Source organism: Canis lupus, chromosome 37, assembly GCF_011100685.1.
Source record: "Canis lupus familiaris isolate Mischka breed German Shepherd chromosome 37, alternate assembly UU_Cfam_GSD_1.0, whole genome shotgun sequence".
Taxonomy (NCBI): domain Eukaryota; kingdom Metazoa; phylum Chordata; class Mammalia; order Carnivora; family Canidae; genus Canis; species Canis lupus.
In genome coordinates, this window is record NC_049258.1 from 25009886 (window position 1) to 25026883 (window position 16998).

Sequence of the window (16998 nt, forward strand, 5' to 3'; positions counted from 1 at the left end):
AAACAGTGTGAATCCTACCATTACAGAGGGTTTCTGGCTACAGGCAATTTGTAAACTGCAGTCCAGGGAGGAGTAGTCAAACAGAGCCCAGAAATCATGCTGAGTTGAAAGAAACTGGAGTTTGATAGACTGAGGTCGCTAAAATTTCTGGGACAGAGTACCTGAGAGGAGGGAGCTATGCAAAGGAAGAGCTCCAGAAATATGCAGTCTGTTGAGCATTCGGCTGAATATGAACCTGTGTAAGCTTAGGGTAAAACCCTGTGATACTAGGCAAGAACTTCAAGGAAAAGAATAACTATTGGGGAGCTACTAGCAGAATAATTCCCGGAGCTTATGTAGGACCCAAAACTGTTGGAGTTCCCACCAGAGTGGAGAGATCTAGGTGAACTCAGAGGACATTATTAGAAATCCCAGAGGAGCTATGCTTTAGGAAAGGCATTGAATTAGTCTTAGAATAGATCTGACACCAAAGAGCTTAAACACAAGTCTCAGAATAATCAAACCCAATTACAGATTTAAAACAGCTATTACAGGGATGCCTGGGTGGCTCAGTGCCATGATCCTGGGGTCCTGGGATGAAGTTCCACATCAGGCTCCCCATGGGGAGCCTGCTTCTCCCTCTACATCTCTGCCTGTGTCTCTCATGATAAATAAATAAAATCTTTAAAAAAATCAGCTAATCTGCTTCATATGATCACAGGTACAAAGAAAAACATAGACCTAAGATGAAAGAAACAAGATATAAAAGAACTCTAGATTAATTTTAGAGATGGAAAACACAACAGATGAAAATATCATTGAATGAGATTACTAGGGACACCTGGGTGGCTCAGCGCTTGAGTGTCTGTCTGCCTTTGGCTCAGCATGATCCCAGAGTCCCGGGATTGAGTCCCAAATCGGGCTCCCTGCATGCAGCCTGCTTCTCCCTCTGCCTATGTCTCTGCCTCTCTCTGTGTCTTTCATGAATAAATAAATAAAATATTTTAAAAAATGAATGAGATTACTAGCAGATTAGATACTGAAGGAAATACTAGTGAACTTGAAGACACAGAAACTTAAAATATAAGAAGTATCTATATATGTAATACATAAAATTTATATTCAAATACTGTGTATTATACTCTAAATAAAAAATATTAAATACAGTATATTTTAAACATTTTAAATATTTTATGTATACATATAAGCAAATGCGCATTTTCTTATTTCTTCTTTTTTCATAAAAAACAAAATACAGAATGTATAGTGTGTACTTTTGAGTGACTTTTTAAAAACCTAAACACATACTTTGTTATTCTCAGGTTTCTTTTTTAAAATTATAGCCACCTTAGTGGGTGTAAAATGATATCTCATTTTGGCTTTGAGTTCACATACCTTCAACTTTTTCCACTTTCTTTTTCAGAGCTGCACAATTCTCCCTTATTTCTAGAAATCTGCCCATGTCATCTAGTTATCTAATTTGATGGTAAAACCATAGTATTGTCTTAAAATCCTTTTTATTTTGGTAAGGTTGGTAATAGTAATATACTCACTTGCGTTTCTGATTTTAGTTATGTGAGTCTTCTCTTTTTGTCAGATAAAGGTTTGTTGATTTTTCAAAGAATTGACTTTAGGTTTTATTAATTTTCTCTTGTTCTAGTCTCTATTTTATCTCTTCTCTCATCTTTATTGTTCCCTTCCTTCTGCTACCTTTGGGTTTAGTTTGCTCTTCTTATTCTAGTTCCTTAAGGTGTAAAGTTAGATTTTTCACTTGAGGTCATTTTTAAAAAAATCATGATAAAATACACATAAAACTTACCATTTAACCATTTTTTTTTTTTAAAAAAAAGATTATTCATGAGAGACACAGAGAGAGGTGCAGAGATATAGGCAGAGGGAGAAACAGGTTCCCTGTAGGGAGCCTGATGTGGCACTCAATCCCATTACCAAAGTACAAAGGTTCTAACTTCTTCACAACCTCACTTACTTACTAATGTAGGTGTTACCTGCTATAAATTTCCCTTCTGTTGCTGTAACCCATCAATTCTGGTATCCTGCTAGAGCTTTAATTCATCTATAAGTATTTTTAAATTTCCCTTGTGATTTCTTCTTTGACTTCATTGGTTAAGAGTGTGTTTACTTAATTTCTACATATTTCGTTTTCCATTTATAACTGATTTCCAGCTTCATTCTACTGTGGTTCAAGAAGATCTTTTAGATGGTTTCAAACCTTTAAAACGGAGACTTATTTTGTAGCCTAGCATATGATCTCTCCTAGAGAATGTTTCATGTGCATTTGAGAAGAATGTGTTATGCTGTTGTTGGGTGGAGTGTTCTATCTACGTCCACAAGAGCTAGGCAGTTTATAGTATTGGTCAAGTCCTATGTTTCCTTATTGATTTTTCTGTCCATACATTCTATCCATTATTGAAAGTGAAATATTAATGATCTTCAGCTATTATTTTACAAGTGTTTTTCTACTTGCAGTTTCTTTAAATATTTTGTCTATAGGAGCACCTGGGTGGCTCAGTTAAGGGTCTGACTCCTGATTTCCGCTCAGGTCATGACCTCAGGGTCATGAGATAAAGCCTTGCATCAGGCTTCATGCTGTGTGTGGAGCCTGCTTAAGATTCTCTCATAACCTCTCCTCTCTGCTTGCACATGCATACACTCACTCTCTCTAAAAAAATAAAAAGTAACTAAATTTGTCTATTAAGTCTAATGTCTATACTTCCTCAGGAAGAGTTTAATTTCTCCTACCAATGGGCTATATTTTGTTTCTCTGAGTGTTTTTAAGTTTTATACTGAAAGCTGAATACTTTGAATATAATATGGTAACTACGGAAAACAGATTCTTCTCTCTCCCCAGAATTTTTTGTTGTCTGCCATAGCTATGAGTTTAGTGAGTTTTCGGAACTCATTTTGTAGTCTGTTGTTATTTGTCGTGTGTGGTCTCCGAAGTCTCTGTTCCTTTGACTTGTATTTAGCTAATGTTTTGACAGATTTCCTTGAACACCAGGAGGAGAGAGAGAGAGAAAAGGAGGAAAAAAAAAAAAGGAGAAGGAAGAGGAAGGAAAAAAGTGATAGAAAAACAACAAAAAGAAAAAACTTCTCCCAGACTTTGAAGACTGGCATTGTGCTGGAACACTCACTCCTTGGGTGCTTATGTGCATCAAGTATAAACTGCCTTAGCCTTCAAGTTCTGCTTGCACTGAGTCTACAGATTAGACAGAAGTGAAAGTTTCATGACTTCTAAGGTTTTACCTGAGCATGAATCCTAGGCATGTGCATGTTTTTCAAAATTTTCCACCATACACAAAGGTTTTAAAATGTCCCAATTTCCTATTTCAAAATTGCCTTTTTCTTGACTTAGTATTTGCTTGGTTGTCGTGAACCTGTTTTCCAGAGTTCTGACAAAGTTGATTCTGATAGTTTTGCTTGAGCTGTCAATATTTCTGTGAACAGATGGAACCTTGGAGCTCTACCACTTTACCGGGTATCTTCTTCCTCTGTCAATTTTTAAACTTCTTTGTATTTTAGAGAAATCAGCACTATATTTATGATACATGCTACAAAGATTTGCTCCCAAATTTTCTTAGTTTATGTTTTTGGTCATGAAAAACATAATTTTTATGTACACAAATTTATCAATCTTTTATTGAATCCTGATTTTGAGTCATAGTTACAAAGCATTTCCCTATACCAGCATTATAGAGAAATTCACTCCAAGGTTCTAGTATTTAAAGTTCCATTTTTAAAATTTAGGACCCTGGGCAGCCCCGGTGGCTTAGCGGTTTAGCACTGCCATCAGCCCGGGGTGTGATCCTGGAGTCCAGGATCGAGTCCCACGTCGGGCTCCCTGCATGGAGCCTGCTTCTCCCTCTGCCTGTGTCTCTGCCTCTCTCTCTGTCTCTCATGAATAAATAAATCTTAAAAATAAATTTAGGGCCCTAATTAATTTGTAATTTATTTTTGTGTACAGTTGAGAGATGAATCTAACTGTATTTTTTTTTCAAAATAGCTATATAGATAATCCAACTTCATTTATTTAAAAAAAAAATCCTTCTTTGTCCCTGGACTTTCTGTTCTGTTCCACTAACCTGTGTCTATTCAGTATCAGTACTAAGCTATGTTAATTACATTGATTTTACAGCATTTCTAATATAGAGGGCTATTCTCTCCACCCTTGCTATTTTTTCCTAGTATTTGCCTAGCTATTTTTCTGTGTATATTTTTCCATATGAACTACCACACACAAATACATCAACTGATCTATCTCCATAAAAAAACTATTTGTTCTTTTTATTGAGATCATATCAAACTTACAAATTATTTTAGGGAGAACTACAGCTTGACCATGCTAAGACATCCTCACCAAGAACATGCATGGTTTACATGTATTTAAGTTTACTTTGTATTTTTTTGAAGTATTTTGTAGCTTTCTTCATTTAGTTTTAAATAGTTTTTTTTTTTCCTAAGATTTTTATTTACTTATTCATGAGAGACACAGAGAGAAAGGCACACAGGCAGAGGGAGAAGCAGGCTCTGTGTGGTGGAGCCCAATGTGGGACTCGATCCCAGGACCCCAGGATCATGCCCTGAGCCGAAGGCATATGCTCAACCACTGAGCGCCTCATGTCCCTAAACAATTGTTACATTTCTTTATACACATAACATATGTATATGTATGTATATGTATATATGTACATAATCTATCTATATATCTATAAACTTTCTTGTTATTATAAATGAGGTCTTTTGTTCATTATCTCCACCTGATTATTTGTATTAACATGCAAAACTATTCTGTATGTTAATTTCCAATCCAGCTATCTGCCTAATGCTTTCAGTCAATTTCATCACGGTTTCCAGGTCTTTTGTTTCTAATTCTTACGCCTCCTCTTTTCTTGTCTAACTACATTGACTAATATCTCCAATACAAAATTAAATAGAAGTCAAGATAGCAGGTATCCTTGACTTCCTCTTGACTAAATATTGGTTTTAAAACTAAGATATATATTTAATCAATTTAAGAAAGTATCCACTGATTCTTATGGTTTTCAAATGTTTTTAGCAGAAACCGGTATTAAATTTTGTCAAAGGTTGTTTCAATATCAACAAAGAAAATCATGATTTTCTCTTTAGACATATTAACATGGTGAGTTATAATAATACATTTCCTAAAACAGAACTACCTTGCAATCTTGGTATAAGTCCATTCAGTCATAATTTATTATTAATATGGTACTGGAACATGCCAATATCTGACTTAAGGTTTCTTGTATCAATATTCATAAATGATATTGGTTTGTAACCTTTTGTGTACTACATGAACAAGTCTATACTGTTCATTATAATATCTTAAGGGGCACCTAGGTGGCTCAGTTGTTTAAGTGTCTGCCTTTAGCTCAAGTCAGGATCTCAGGGTCCTGGGATCAAGCCCCGTATCAGGCTCCCCGCTCAGTGAGGAGTCTGCTCCTCCTTCTTTCTCTCCCTCTGCCGCTCCCTCCTGCTTATGCACTCTCTTGCTCTCTCAAATAAATAAATTATTTTTAATATATATATATATTTAATTCATGATAGACATAGAGAGAGAGAGAGGCAGAGACACGGGCAGAGGGAGAAGCAGGCTTCACGCCAGGAGCCCAACATGGGACTCGATCCCGGGACTCCAGGACCGCGCCCTGGGCCAAAGGCAGGCGCTAAACCGCTGAGCCACCCAGGGATACCCAATAAATAAAATATTAAAAAAACATAGTATCTAAGGATTAGAAGACAGAAATGAACAAATGGGAGTACATCAAACTAAAAAAGCTTCTGCACTGCAAAGGAAACCATCACTGCAATGAAAAGCCAATCTACCAAATGGAAGAAATATTTGCAAATTATTTTTCTGCTAAGAGGTTAATACTCAAAATACAAATAGAACTCAAATAACTCAATAGCAAAAAACCCAAACGATCCAATTAAAAAGTGAATAGTGCATCTGAACAGACATTTTTCCAAAGAAGACATACAGATGGTCAACAGATAAATGAAAAGATCAACATCAAGAATCATCAAGGAAACACAATCAAAACCACAATGAGGCAGCCCAGGTGGCTCAGCAGTTTAGCGCCGCCTTCAGCCCAGGGCATGATCCTGGAAACCAAGGATTGAGTCCCACGTCAGACTCCCTGCATGGAGCCTGCTTCTCCCTCTGCCTGTGTCTCCACCTCTCTCCCTTGCTCTCTCATAAATAAATAAATAAATAAATAAATAAATAAATAAATAAATAAATAAATAAATAAATAAATAAATAAATAAATAAATAAATAAAATAAAATAAAATAAAATAAAATAAAATAAAATAAAATCTTAAAAAAAAAAACCAAACACAATGAGATACTACCTTATACCTGTTAGGATGGAGATCAAAAAGAATAAAAATAAGTATCAGTGAGGATATGGAGAAAAAGGAACTTTTGTGTACTGTTGGACTACAAAATGGTGTAGCCACTATTGAAAATAGAATGGAGGTTCCATAAAAAAATTAAAAATAGGGACACCTGGGCGGCTCAGTGGTTGAGCGCCTCCCTTCCGCCCAGGGCGTGATCCTGGAGTCTAGGGATCAAATCCTCATCAGGCTCCCTGCACAGAGACTGCTTCTCCCTCTGTGTCTGCCTCTCTCTGTGTCTCTGATGAATAAATAAATAAAATCTTAAAAAAAAAAAAAGAACTACCCTATGATCAGCAATTCCATTTCTGGTTATTTACTCAAAGAAAATAATAATATGGGACTCCTGGGTGGCTCAGTGGTGAGCATCTGCCTTCAGCTCAGGGTGTGATCCCAGGGTCCTGGGATCAAGTCCTGAATTGGGCTCCGTGAGGGGAGCTTGCTTCTCCCTCTGCCTGTGTCTCTCTGACTGTATCTCTCATGAATAAATAGAATCTTAAAAATATATACATTAGCTCAAAAAGATATATGTACCACTATGTTCACTGCAGCATTATTTACAACAGCCAATATATGTAAACAATCTATGTGTCCATCAATGGAAGAACATGAAAAGACAAAGCAATACATATATGGAGTGGAAATGTTATTTAGCCATAAAAATTGAAATCTTTCCATTTTTGACAATATGGGTGGATTTTGAGGGCATTAGGCTAAGTGAAATAAATTAGACAAAAAAAAACAAAAAAAAACAAAAAAAACCCAGAAAAATGTAAACCAAAAAAAGCAAAAGCAAAAAATAAAGATAAAAGTTAAAGTTGTATGAAGTAGAGAGCTAAAAAACAAAATACGGATACTTGAAAAGTAGGTAAACTGAGAAGAGGCAAATATACAGAATAAGATAGGGAGAAATAATTAATAAAAAGATAAAATAATTTCAGACTATTTAGTTTCATATTTAATTTCTAGTTTTAAACTTCAAAAGTCACTGTACCAGGTGTATCTATAGTATATAATAGAGTTGGCTTTATAAGCCAACTTGAAAATATATTTTTTTATTAAATGTATTAGCTCATTCACATTTTTAAAAAAATTTTTATTTATTTATTCATGAGAGACACAGGGCGAGACAGAGATAGGAAGAGGGAGAAAAGCAGGCTCTCCGAGGGGAGCCTGATGCAGGACTTGATCCCAGGGCCCTGGAGATCATGACCTGAGCCAAAGGGAGACGATCAACCACTGAGCCACCGGTGCACCGAGCCCATTCACATTTCTTGATGTAACTGATCAACTTTGTCAAGTTATAATTTTACTTATTTGTGTGTTTCAGAAAAATACTTCTGGTTTCAAAAAAGTTTGTATTTTTTGTTCTAGTAGTTATATTTATACTTTTCTATAGAGTCATTAACTCTCACTTATTTTACTATCTAGACTGTCCATTTTATTTTTTTTCTTTTATTACTCAAAAAAGCTTCACTTTTAAATTACCTTTCTGATTCTGTGCTTGGGCCTTCACCACTTTCACAATGATTTTCTGCTCCTCAATAAGGAAAGCATACTTGATCCTGTCATATGCACACTTAGCACACATGGAACCACCATAGGCCCTGCTGACATATTTTTTTGTTTTAGACAATGTCATATGGACTTTAGGTCTCATAGCATGAATTCCTCAAAGTCAGCTTGGGCACACGCCACATGCATATTTTGGTGCTTTCCCAACCTTCTTGGTATAAAGGTAAATGATTCTATTACCAGAGGTTCGGGACAGCCTAGTTTTGTTAGAGGCTGTATTGTAGGATAGCCTATGACAGTATGTCAAACACTGGACCATTCTGAACACCTAGGATGCTGTTCCCAGAAGAAGAAAAATGAACTAGACTGTCCATTTTTAAAGGCATCCTTCGAATCACACCTATTACCTAAACCAATAAACAATTGGTTTATTCTACTTTTCCTTTTCTCTCTTTCCATTTTCTTGTAGATACAATCATACTCTCTAACAGAAGACATAATGTTTATATACTATCCTTCCAGGTGTTCCCAGCATTGTTCTTTTTTTTTTTTTTTAAACGATTTTATTTATTTATTCATGAGAGACATAGAGAAGCAAAGACACAGGCAGAGGGAGGAGAAGCAGGCTCCATGCAAGAAGCCCGATGTGGGGCTCAATCCCAGGAATCCAGGATCCGGCCCTGAGCCAAAGGCAAATGCTCAACCACTGAACCACCCAGGCACCCCTCCTACCATTGTTCTAATCTTAGCTCTACAACTAAATAAAAGAAAACGTTCACCATCTACCTTTTGTCAATGTCTCCCTTGTCACCTCTTGGTTAGATGAACCTCACACTCTACAGAGTCCCCAGGAAGAGCATATGTATAGTTTTCTGAGTTCTTCCATTTCAAAACCTATTTTCTCTAATCAGCATACTTGGCAGCTTGGATTGGCACAAAAATCTTTGTTCACCCTTTCTTTCCTTAAGTTTCTTGAAAACGATATTCTTTTGTTGTCTTCCTTTGAATGATGACTTGAAAAAAGTCTGTCTCTTGCCCTTGAAAATTATTTCATATTTTTGAAGCAGGCACTGAAGATTTCTCATCTTATCTTTAATGTCTAAAAAAGTTTAATAGTCTAAAGTCTAACAGTTTTCTTAAAGTCTAGACTTAGACTTTAACAAGTTAAGATGTGTTCTGATCATTCCATTTTGCAATACCTGGGGAGAGCTCTTTCAATGTACAGATTCAATAATTTTATTTCTAAAAAGTTTTCTTGAGTTAAAGTTTTAAATACTAGTTCTGGGGGCACCTGGTTGGCTCAGTGGAACATGCATCTCTTGATTTTGGAGTTGTGAGTTCAAGTCCTTGGGTGTAGAGATTCCTCAAATATAAAACCCTAAAAAACTCAAAAAACTAGTTCTATTTCACAGTTTTGATTTTCCTCCCTAGGGATTCTATTTATATGGAATATGGGACCTTCCTTTCCTGTTTTCCAGTTTAATCCCTTTCTCTTCGATATTTTTGTACTTCTTTATCTTATCCCCACTCCCTCTTGGTTGTTTTGGTTTTCCTTCAAAGCCCCTTATTAAATCTTCACGTAAGCTTATTTTCTCCTTGGGGACCTTTAATTTAGACTTAATTTTGAGATGATGTTGTCATCTTCTCTAAATTTTCTGAGCTCAAGCAACTGCCATTTCTTCTTATCTGTCCATTCTGATCCTTAGGTTTAAATTCCTGATCCATGGTGCTTTTCTCATATCTTCAAATGTTTGTCTGAGGATATTTAATTCAGTTTTGAGTGCTATACAACAGTTTTCTAATGGTTTATGGTGATTTTAGGAGTATAATTTTTTTGGCCTAAATATTTTGATTCATGGGTTTTTTTTTGTTTTTTTTTTCATACAATTCTGTATGGAAGTGGTCTGTTTTTGTACATTCCTATTCACTTCATGGAGAGAGTTCCTAACTTAAGCACAGCTTCTCCTGTTAGTTTAGTAAAAAGCAGTTTCTTTACTTGAAGATAGTGGTGGTGGTAAAACAGGAAGGCTGGCAGGTCTTATTTACCCTTTATTTCAGTCCGATGCTTAATTTCCCTCTCATTTTTTTTTCTTTTGCTTCTAAACCAAGTCTCCAAGTTTGGCTGATTTCTTCCTCTGTATCTAATGCTTCTTTGAGACGGTTACTTCTGATACCACAAACTTTCAAGTCCCTTTCTTGTAACCAGAGCTGTGAACTCCCAAGACCTAGACTTATATTTAGTATTTCAGCAGTTAGCCTTTGAATTTCTGTGATTCTTTTTTCTGTGCTTCATCTAAGTATTCTAACTCCTATATATTTTTGTTTCACGGAATCTCTAAAGCCTCTTATCCCCAGCTTAGCACCTACAGGCTTAAAGCAGTGGGAAATAAGAACAGTCCTGGAATTTTGTTTTCTTCTCTACCTAGAAGGCAGTTTGAAGGTGATGGTATTCTTTCTCTCCTAGTAATGCTGAAGGTTATGTGTGCTTTTCTTTGCTTTCCTTATTCATTTTATATTTTTTGAGGATTTGTAAGGAACATTGGAATTAGGTAGCCTCCTTTATCCTTTAGATCTGGCAGTTTTCTACCAGTTTTTTTTGTTTGTTCTGTTTTTTTGTTTTTAAGGAGTCCTTAGTCCTCAGTAAGTGGCCTACTTGAAATACTACACTCTAATTCACGGAAGAAGTCTGAAAAAAGGAAAGCTGTATTCCTACAGATGGGTACAGGTACCATACAAAAATTAAAGAAATACTGGAAGTTGACAGGGAATCTGGAGCACCAAGAGTGGGTAACTCACGAGGATTTCAAAGGACTCTGAAGGAAGTGAATGACAGAGACCAAAAATGGGAAGAAAGACCACAAAATACGTAAGAGGAGACAATAAGAAAATGACGTAAATAAGGTGAACATAGAGACAAGAAATGGATGAAAAATAGTCACAATGTGGGATAGGTAAGACTAATATACTAACAATGCTGTCCAGTAAGGAGAAAGCAGGATGATAATTTGAGACAGATCAATTAGAATGAAGAACAAAGGAAATGAAGAGTTAAACCGGAAGATACACAATTTAGAAAACAGTGCAGGAAAAAAAAGCTTGGAGGAAAAAAACAGGTAAACAGAGAAGAAAGTGAAATACCTTCACTGTAAAATTTATATTATCTGCCAAGACATGAAGCATATATATTACTATGGATAAGCCAAATAGGGGGATGCTACTCATTCAAGTAAAAAGATAACCTTAAGGCTGGTACAAAAACATTTATTTGAGTGACAGTGAAAACAAGCTGGTAGGTTTGAAGAGAGTAATTTGGTTAAGAGTAATAACATTACTCATTACTTAAAACATTTCAAAATGCCTTCCTTAATCTTAATGAAAATATACTTCCAAGAACTTATGCTATAGAAAACTTCCAATAAATTTTTAAAAGATATCTATATGAAAAAAAAAGATATCTATATGAGAATGTTTATTCTAGCCTGGATTGTAATGCGTAAAAAGGGAAATCTTTTTTTTTTTTTTTAAAGATTATATTTACTTATTCATGAGAGACACAGAGAGAAAGAGATGCAAAGACACAAGCAGAGGGAGAAGCAGGCTCCATGCAGGGAGCCTGATGCGGGACTCGATCCCAGGGCTTTGGGATCACGCCCTGGGCTGAAGGCAGCGCTAAACCACTAAGCCACGAGGGCTGCCCTAAAAAGGGAAATCTAAATGATCAACATGGGAGTGGGAAGGGAAAAGACAATACAGCAGATTGGTTAAGAATGCAAGTGGAGAGAAGCCTGGGTGGCTCAGTCAGTTGAGCATCCGGCTCTTGCTTTCACCTCAGGTCATGATCTCAGGATTATGAGATTGAGCCCTGTGTCAGGCTCTGTGCTCAGTGTGGAGTCTGTTTGAGATTCCCTCTCTCCCTCTGCTCATGCACATCTTCAAAAAATCTTCAAAAAAAAAAAAGGGGGGGGGATTGCAAGTGGAGTCTAATTGACTAGATTTATTATTACTGTACCACTATGTCACCTTGAGAAAGTTAATTAAGTTCTCTAAGTCTTGATTACTTCATTTATAAAAGCCAATTTTTGACACATCTAGCTCACAGAACTACTGTAAGGAATTAAAGAAAAAATCTATTTAAACACTTAGGACAGGGGATCCCTGGGTGGCGCAGTGGTTTGGCGCCTGCCTTTGGCCCAGGGCGCGATCCTGGAGACCCGGGATCGAATCCCACGTCGGGCTCCCGTTGCATGGAGCCTGCTTCTCCCTCTGCCTATGTCTCTGCCTCTCTCTCTCTCTCTCTCTCTCTCTCTGTGTGACTATCATAAATAAATAAAAATTATTAAAAAAAAAAAGAAAAATATTAAAAAAAAAATAAAAAAAATAAACACTTAGGACACAGTATTTGGCATATAACAAACACTTTAGGGAAGGCTATTTTTTAAAAATATTTTATTTATTTATTCATAGAGACAGAGAGAGAGAGAGAGGCAGAGACACAGGCAAAGAGGGAGAAGCAGGCTCCATGCAGGGAGCCTGATGTGGGACTCGATCCAGGGTCTCCAGGATCACGCCCTGGGCTGCAGGCGGCACTAAACCGTTGCACCACCGGGGCTGCCCAGGTAAGACTATTATTACAGTTATTATACTATGATCTCTTTATGTGTCTAATAAAATATAAGCATGAACGACACGGGGAGGATATACATAAAACGTTGAAGTATCTTAGGAGTATCATGAAGTGTATGTAACTAGAGAATACACACTTTCTACTTTATGATTAGTATGTTATATACATGTATTTTTTTCAAACTTCAAAAACAGGAGACTGGATAGTGGAGTTACCACTATTTATGGATGTGATAAATCTTTAAAAAGCAAGTACATACTTAAGAACTAGAATTAGTTTGACTTTCATCATTTTTTTTTGACATGAAGCAATAAATACTCCAGTTAATCACTTTGTAAGAAGAAAGCAAAATATTAAGAATTTACCTACCCCTGCAGTTGTTGCTGTTGGTGAGAGGAAAGGGGCACTCTTGGTTTGTTCCAGCCAGTATAATCCTGGTTACACCTCAGTTTTTTAACAGAAAGAGGAGCTGGTTGAGGAAGAAATCCCAAACTTCTTTTGGCAGAGGGAGTTTGGCCTGAAACATTAGTCCTGTAAAAAAGAATAGATAGTGCATAAGCAAAACAATTTTGCCTGCTATTTTTTCCCTTAGCAAATTCAGAAAAGTCAATGTCTGGGGGAAAAAAAAATCCTAAACTTAGGGTAATATCAGTAATAATGATACCTGGGGAGAAATTCCCCAAATGTAAATTAGCAAATCTGTCAATAGATAGCTGAAGAGGCATATGATACTATACCTAATCTATAATTAAAATAATTAAGTTAATGACTTAAGAAAAACTATAATATAGTTTACTTTGTTATTTACTTTTATTCACTTAATGGATATGATGCATCAGTTTTCCCAGTCTTAAAAATATTTTGGCAGTTAACTTTTTCCACTATTACAAATAATGATACAACAAATACTCTTTTATACAATCTCCTAGAGAACTTCCTTTAGTTTATATGCTTAGAAGTGAAAATGTTAGGAATAAGTATTTTTGATTTTTAGTGTTTTGAGATCTTGTGATCATTTTTCAAAAAGGCTGTACCAATTTCTATGTCCACTAATAGCAAATATCCATATCTTCACATAATCTCCATTACATTACTGAGTGAAACTGATCCGACTGTTGTATTGTTTTGCATCTTCCTGATTACTACTGAAGTTGAACGTATTTTTATAATCCTTTGCTCTTTTCTGAACTGCTTTTGCATATCTTTAGTTTTATAATGGGTTCTTAAGAATTTGTGGTTTTTCATGTTTCACATTCTAATCTTCTATTATATATTCTAAGTCTTTAGCTTTTACATAATCTCTATCAATCAATCTCTATCAACCTGGTTTCAGTATTTTTCATAATTCAGTTTTTATTGGTTGTTCTGAGAACAGTAAACATTTCAACTTGTTAATTCTTTATGTACCAAAAATCTAAAAATCATCCAGCTATAATTCTTTTTTAAAAGTTATTCCAGTGACCTTCCAGCTTAAAATTTGAAGGCAAATCTTCCTTAAGTACCAATTTATGATAATTGATAATAATTTTTCTTATCAAGTACCAATATCTTCAAATGTTGATAGGCTTCAAATGTTATACGGTTAAGTCCCATTGATTCATAATTTATATCATATATACTACATACTTAAATTTTCAATCTTGCATAGCACATTAACAAAGTTACTTAGGAAAACTGGACTGCCATGACCAACATGTTACAGAGTGCACAAAATTCTGACTAGGAGCCAAGATCAAGGAGTGGTTTTCTTTAGAAAACAATTCTATCAAAAACATGGGTTAAGAAGTAATTTAGGGACACCTGGGTAGCTCAGTGGTTGGTTGAGCATCTGCCTTCAGTTCAGGGAGTGATCCTAGAGACCTGGGATCGAGTCCCGCATCGGGCTCCCTACATGGAACCAGTTTCTCTCTCTGCCTCTGCAGTGTCTCTGTGCCTCATTCTCTGTGTCTCTCGTGAATAAATTAAAAAAAAAAATAATTTAAAATGTCCAAGACCTATTAAATGCATGACTGACTGCAAATGGCCATTTAGTATGCTTGATATTAAAGGATAGAAAAACTACTCCATCTATGGAATGTTGAGCTGACACCCAAGACAATCAAAGCCCCCCATATTCAATATCCCACTATTTTCTGGTTGTATCAAGAAACAACCAGCAAATGATTTTACCTCTTAAAAAAAATTTACACTTAAAAAGAATGGGATGAGGTGAGATCCTCTCCTTCTTAAAAATGTTTCTAGAGCTACTGAAAACCTTACATTTATAAAACAGTTGATTAAAATATTCCTCTAGATTGTACAAGAAGGGAAACACAGACCACTGATAAGACATGGTATATGATATATATATATTTTTAAAGATTTTATTTATTTATTTGTGAGAGACACACAGAGAGAGAGAGAGAGAGAGAGAGAGAGAGAGAGAGGCAGAGACACAGGCAGAGGGAGAAGCAGGCTCCATGCAGGGAGCCTGACATGGGACTCGATCCTGGGTCTCCAGGATCAGGTCCTGGGCTGAAGGCGGCGCTAAACCGCTGAGCCACCCAGGCTGCCCAAGACATGGTATATGATATTAATCAGATGTGTCTTCTCTGTCTCCTGTTTCATCTGTGGCTAGATTCTCATTTTTAGATTCTCCATTTTTGTGTGTGTATTTTTTAAAAGACTTTATGTATTTAACAGAGAGAGGGAGAGGGTTCTCCACTGAGCAGGGAGCCTGACATGGGGCTCGACCCCAGGATCACAACCTGAGCTGAAGGCAGACACATAACTGAGCTACCCTACGCGGGTGCTCATTTCTGTTTCTGCAGGTAAGTCTTTTGTTTCTTGATTAACCACTTTAAGCCCATTTTGCTCCCCTTTTCCCTCTTTCCACTTTTTATCTCAAGATTTATTCTTTCCTACTGCCTTTTTGGCTTTATTTCTACTTTTGCGGGCACAGGTTTCCCCTCCTTCACTGCCCCCACCGCCACACACATACCCACACACAGAGCTGACTTTCCTCTTGAGCATCCCGGTGGCAGGCCTATCAAGGAAAGTCTTTGTGAAGCTGGGCTGCCTGGTTGCTGCCTTATGGTTTCAATTTTTGTGTCTTAAGAATTAATTCTATAATTCTTTTTTTTTAATTTAAAAAAAATTTTTTTAAAAATTCTATAATTCTATTAGGTCACGGAATATTTTCCTATTATTTTCTCCTAAAAGTTTTAATTCTTATTTAGGTCTTTAATCTCCTTAGATTTTTTTTTTAAGATTTTATTTATAAGTATTCTCTACAACCAATGCAAGTCTGGAATTCACAACCCCAAGATTAAGGGTCACATGCTCTACTGACAGCCAGCCAGGTGCCCCTACCTTAAAACTTATCATTAGCTTCCTAACAGTTGCATCTCTTACTGTGCACTACTAAACACTGTGGTTTGAACAGTGCAAGGTATATGTGCTTCCATTCTTTCACTCTCAACCTTTCATCTTTATGTTGTAGTTGTTTCTTTTAAATAGTATATAGATAAAAAAAAATAAATAGTACATAGATTATTTTTCTTCCTTTAAAATCTAATCTTTCAAAAAAATAAAATCCAATCTTTCTCTAACTAGAATATTTTATATTTGTATTTAACATCATGACTGATTTGGACTAATAACTTTTAATATCCATGTACTAATTCTTTTTTTAAGATTTTATTTTATGTACTCATGAGAGATACAGAGCGAGCGAGAGAGAAGCAGAGGGAGAAGCAGGCTCCACGCAGGGAGCCCAACGTGGGACTCGATCCCGGGTCTCCAGGATCAGGCTCTGGGCTGCAGGCGGCGCTAAACCGCTGTGCCACTGGGGCTGCCCCCATGTACTAATTCTATCACCTATGTCATTTCTGAGTATTTATTAATTTTTCTCTTCCATGAGTTGTATTTTCCCATTTGTTTGTATGCCTAGTATGTTTTCTTGGATGCCAGACATTGAGAATTTTATTTTATTGGGTGCTAGGTATTTTTGATTTCTATAAACATTCTGGAATTTTGCTCTGAGATGTGGTTAGGTTACTTGGAAAAGGTACGATTTTGGGGTCTTGCTTTTAAGGTTATGTGAAAACTGAGCAGCAGTTAGTCCAGGGATAGATCTCCTTACTAATGAGGTATGACCTTTCTTAGTGTGCAAATGCCTACTATTAGGAACAAGAATGATGCCTGGCTTTATGTGAACTCCCAAGTATTATTCACTTAGATCCTGTGGGTGATTCCGTCCCAGGCCTTGGCTAGTTTACTTACCTGCATATGTTGATCAGAAGTCAACTGAATACCCAGGGGGACCCTCTGCAGATCTCTGCAGTTCTTTCTCTGTGCCGTTATCCCCTCTGGTCTCTGTTCTGAGAGTTCCAGATGCCTTGACCTTCCAGGACTCCTAGCTCCACTTCCTCAACTCAGGAAGAGCAACAGGGCTCTGCTTGGT

The 16998-nt window shown here is 36.4% G+C and overlaps 1 protein-coding gene and 1 pseudogene across 1 annotated transcript in view; both read right to left on the minus strand.

Moving 5' to 3' along the window:
* The window catches only part of USP37 (ubiquitin specific peptidase 37), a 96106-nt gene that overhangs the window by 44251 nt on the left and 34857 nt on the right, over positions 1-16998 (minus strand). The window contains 1 exon segment of the mRNA NM_001313862.1: positions 12924-13085. Within this exon segment, the coding sequence (NP_001300791.1) occupies positions 12924-13085 (162 nt within the window).
* LOC102153720 lies at positions 7878-8250 on the minus strand (annotated as a pseudogene).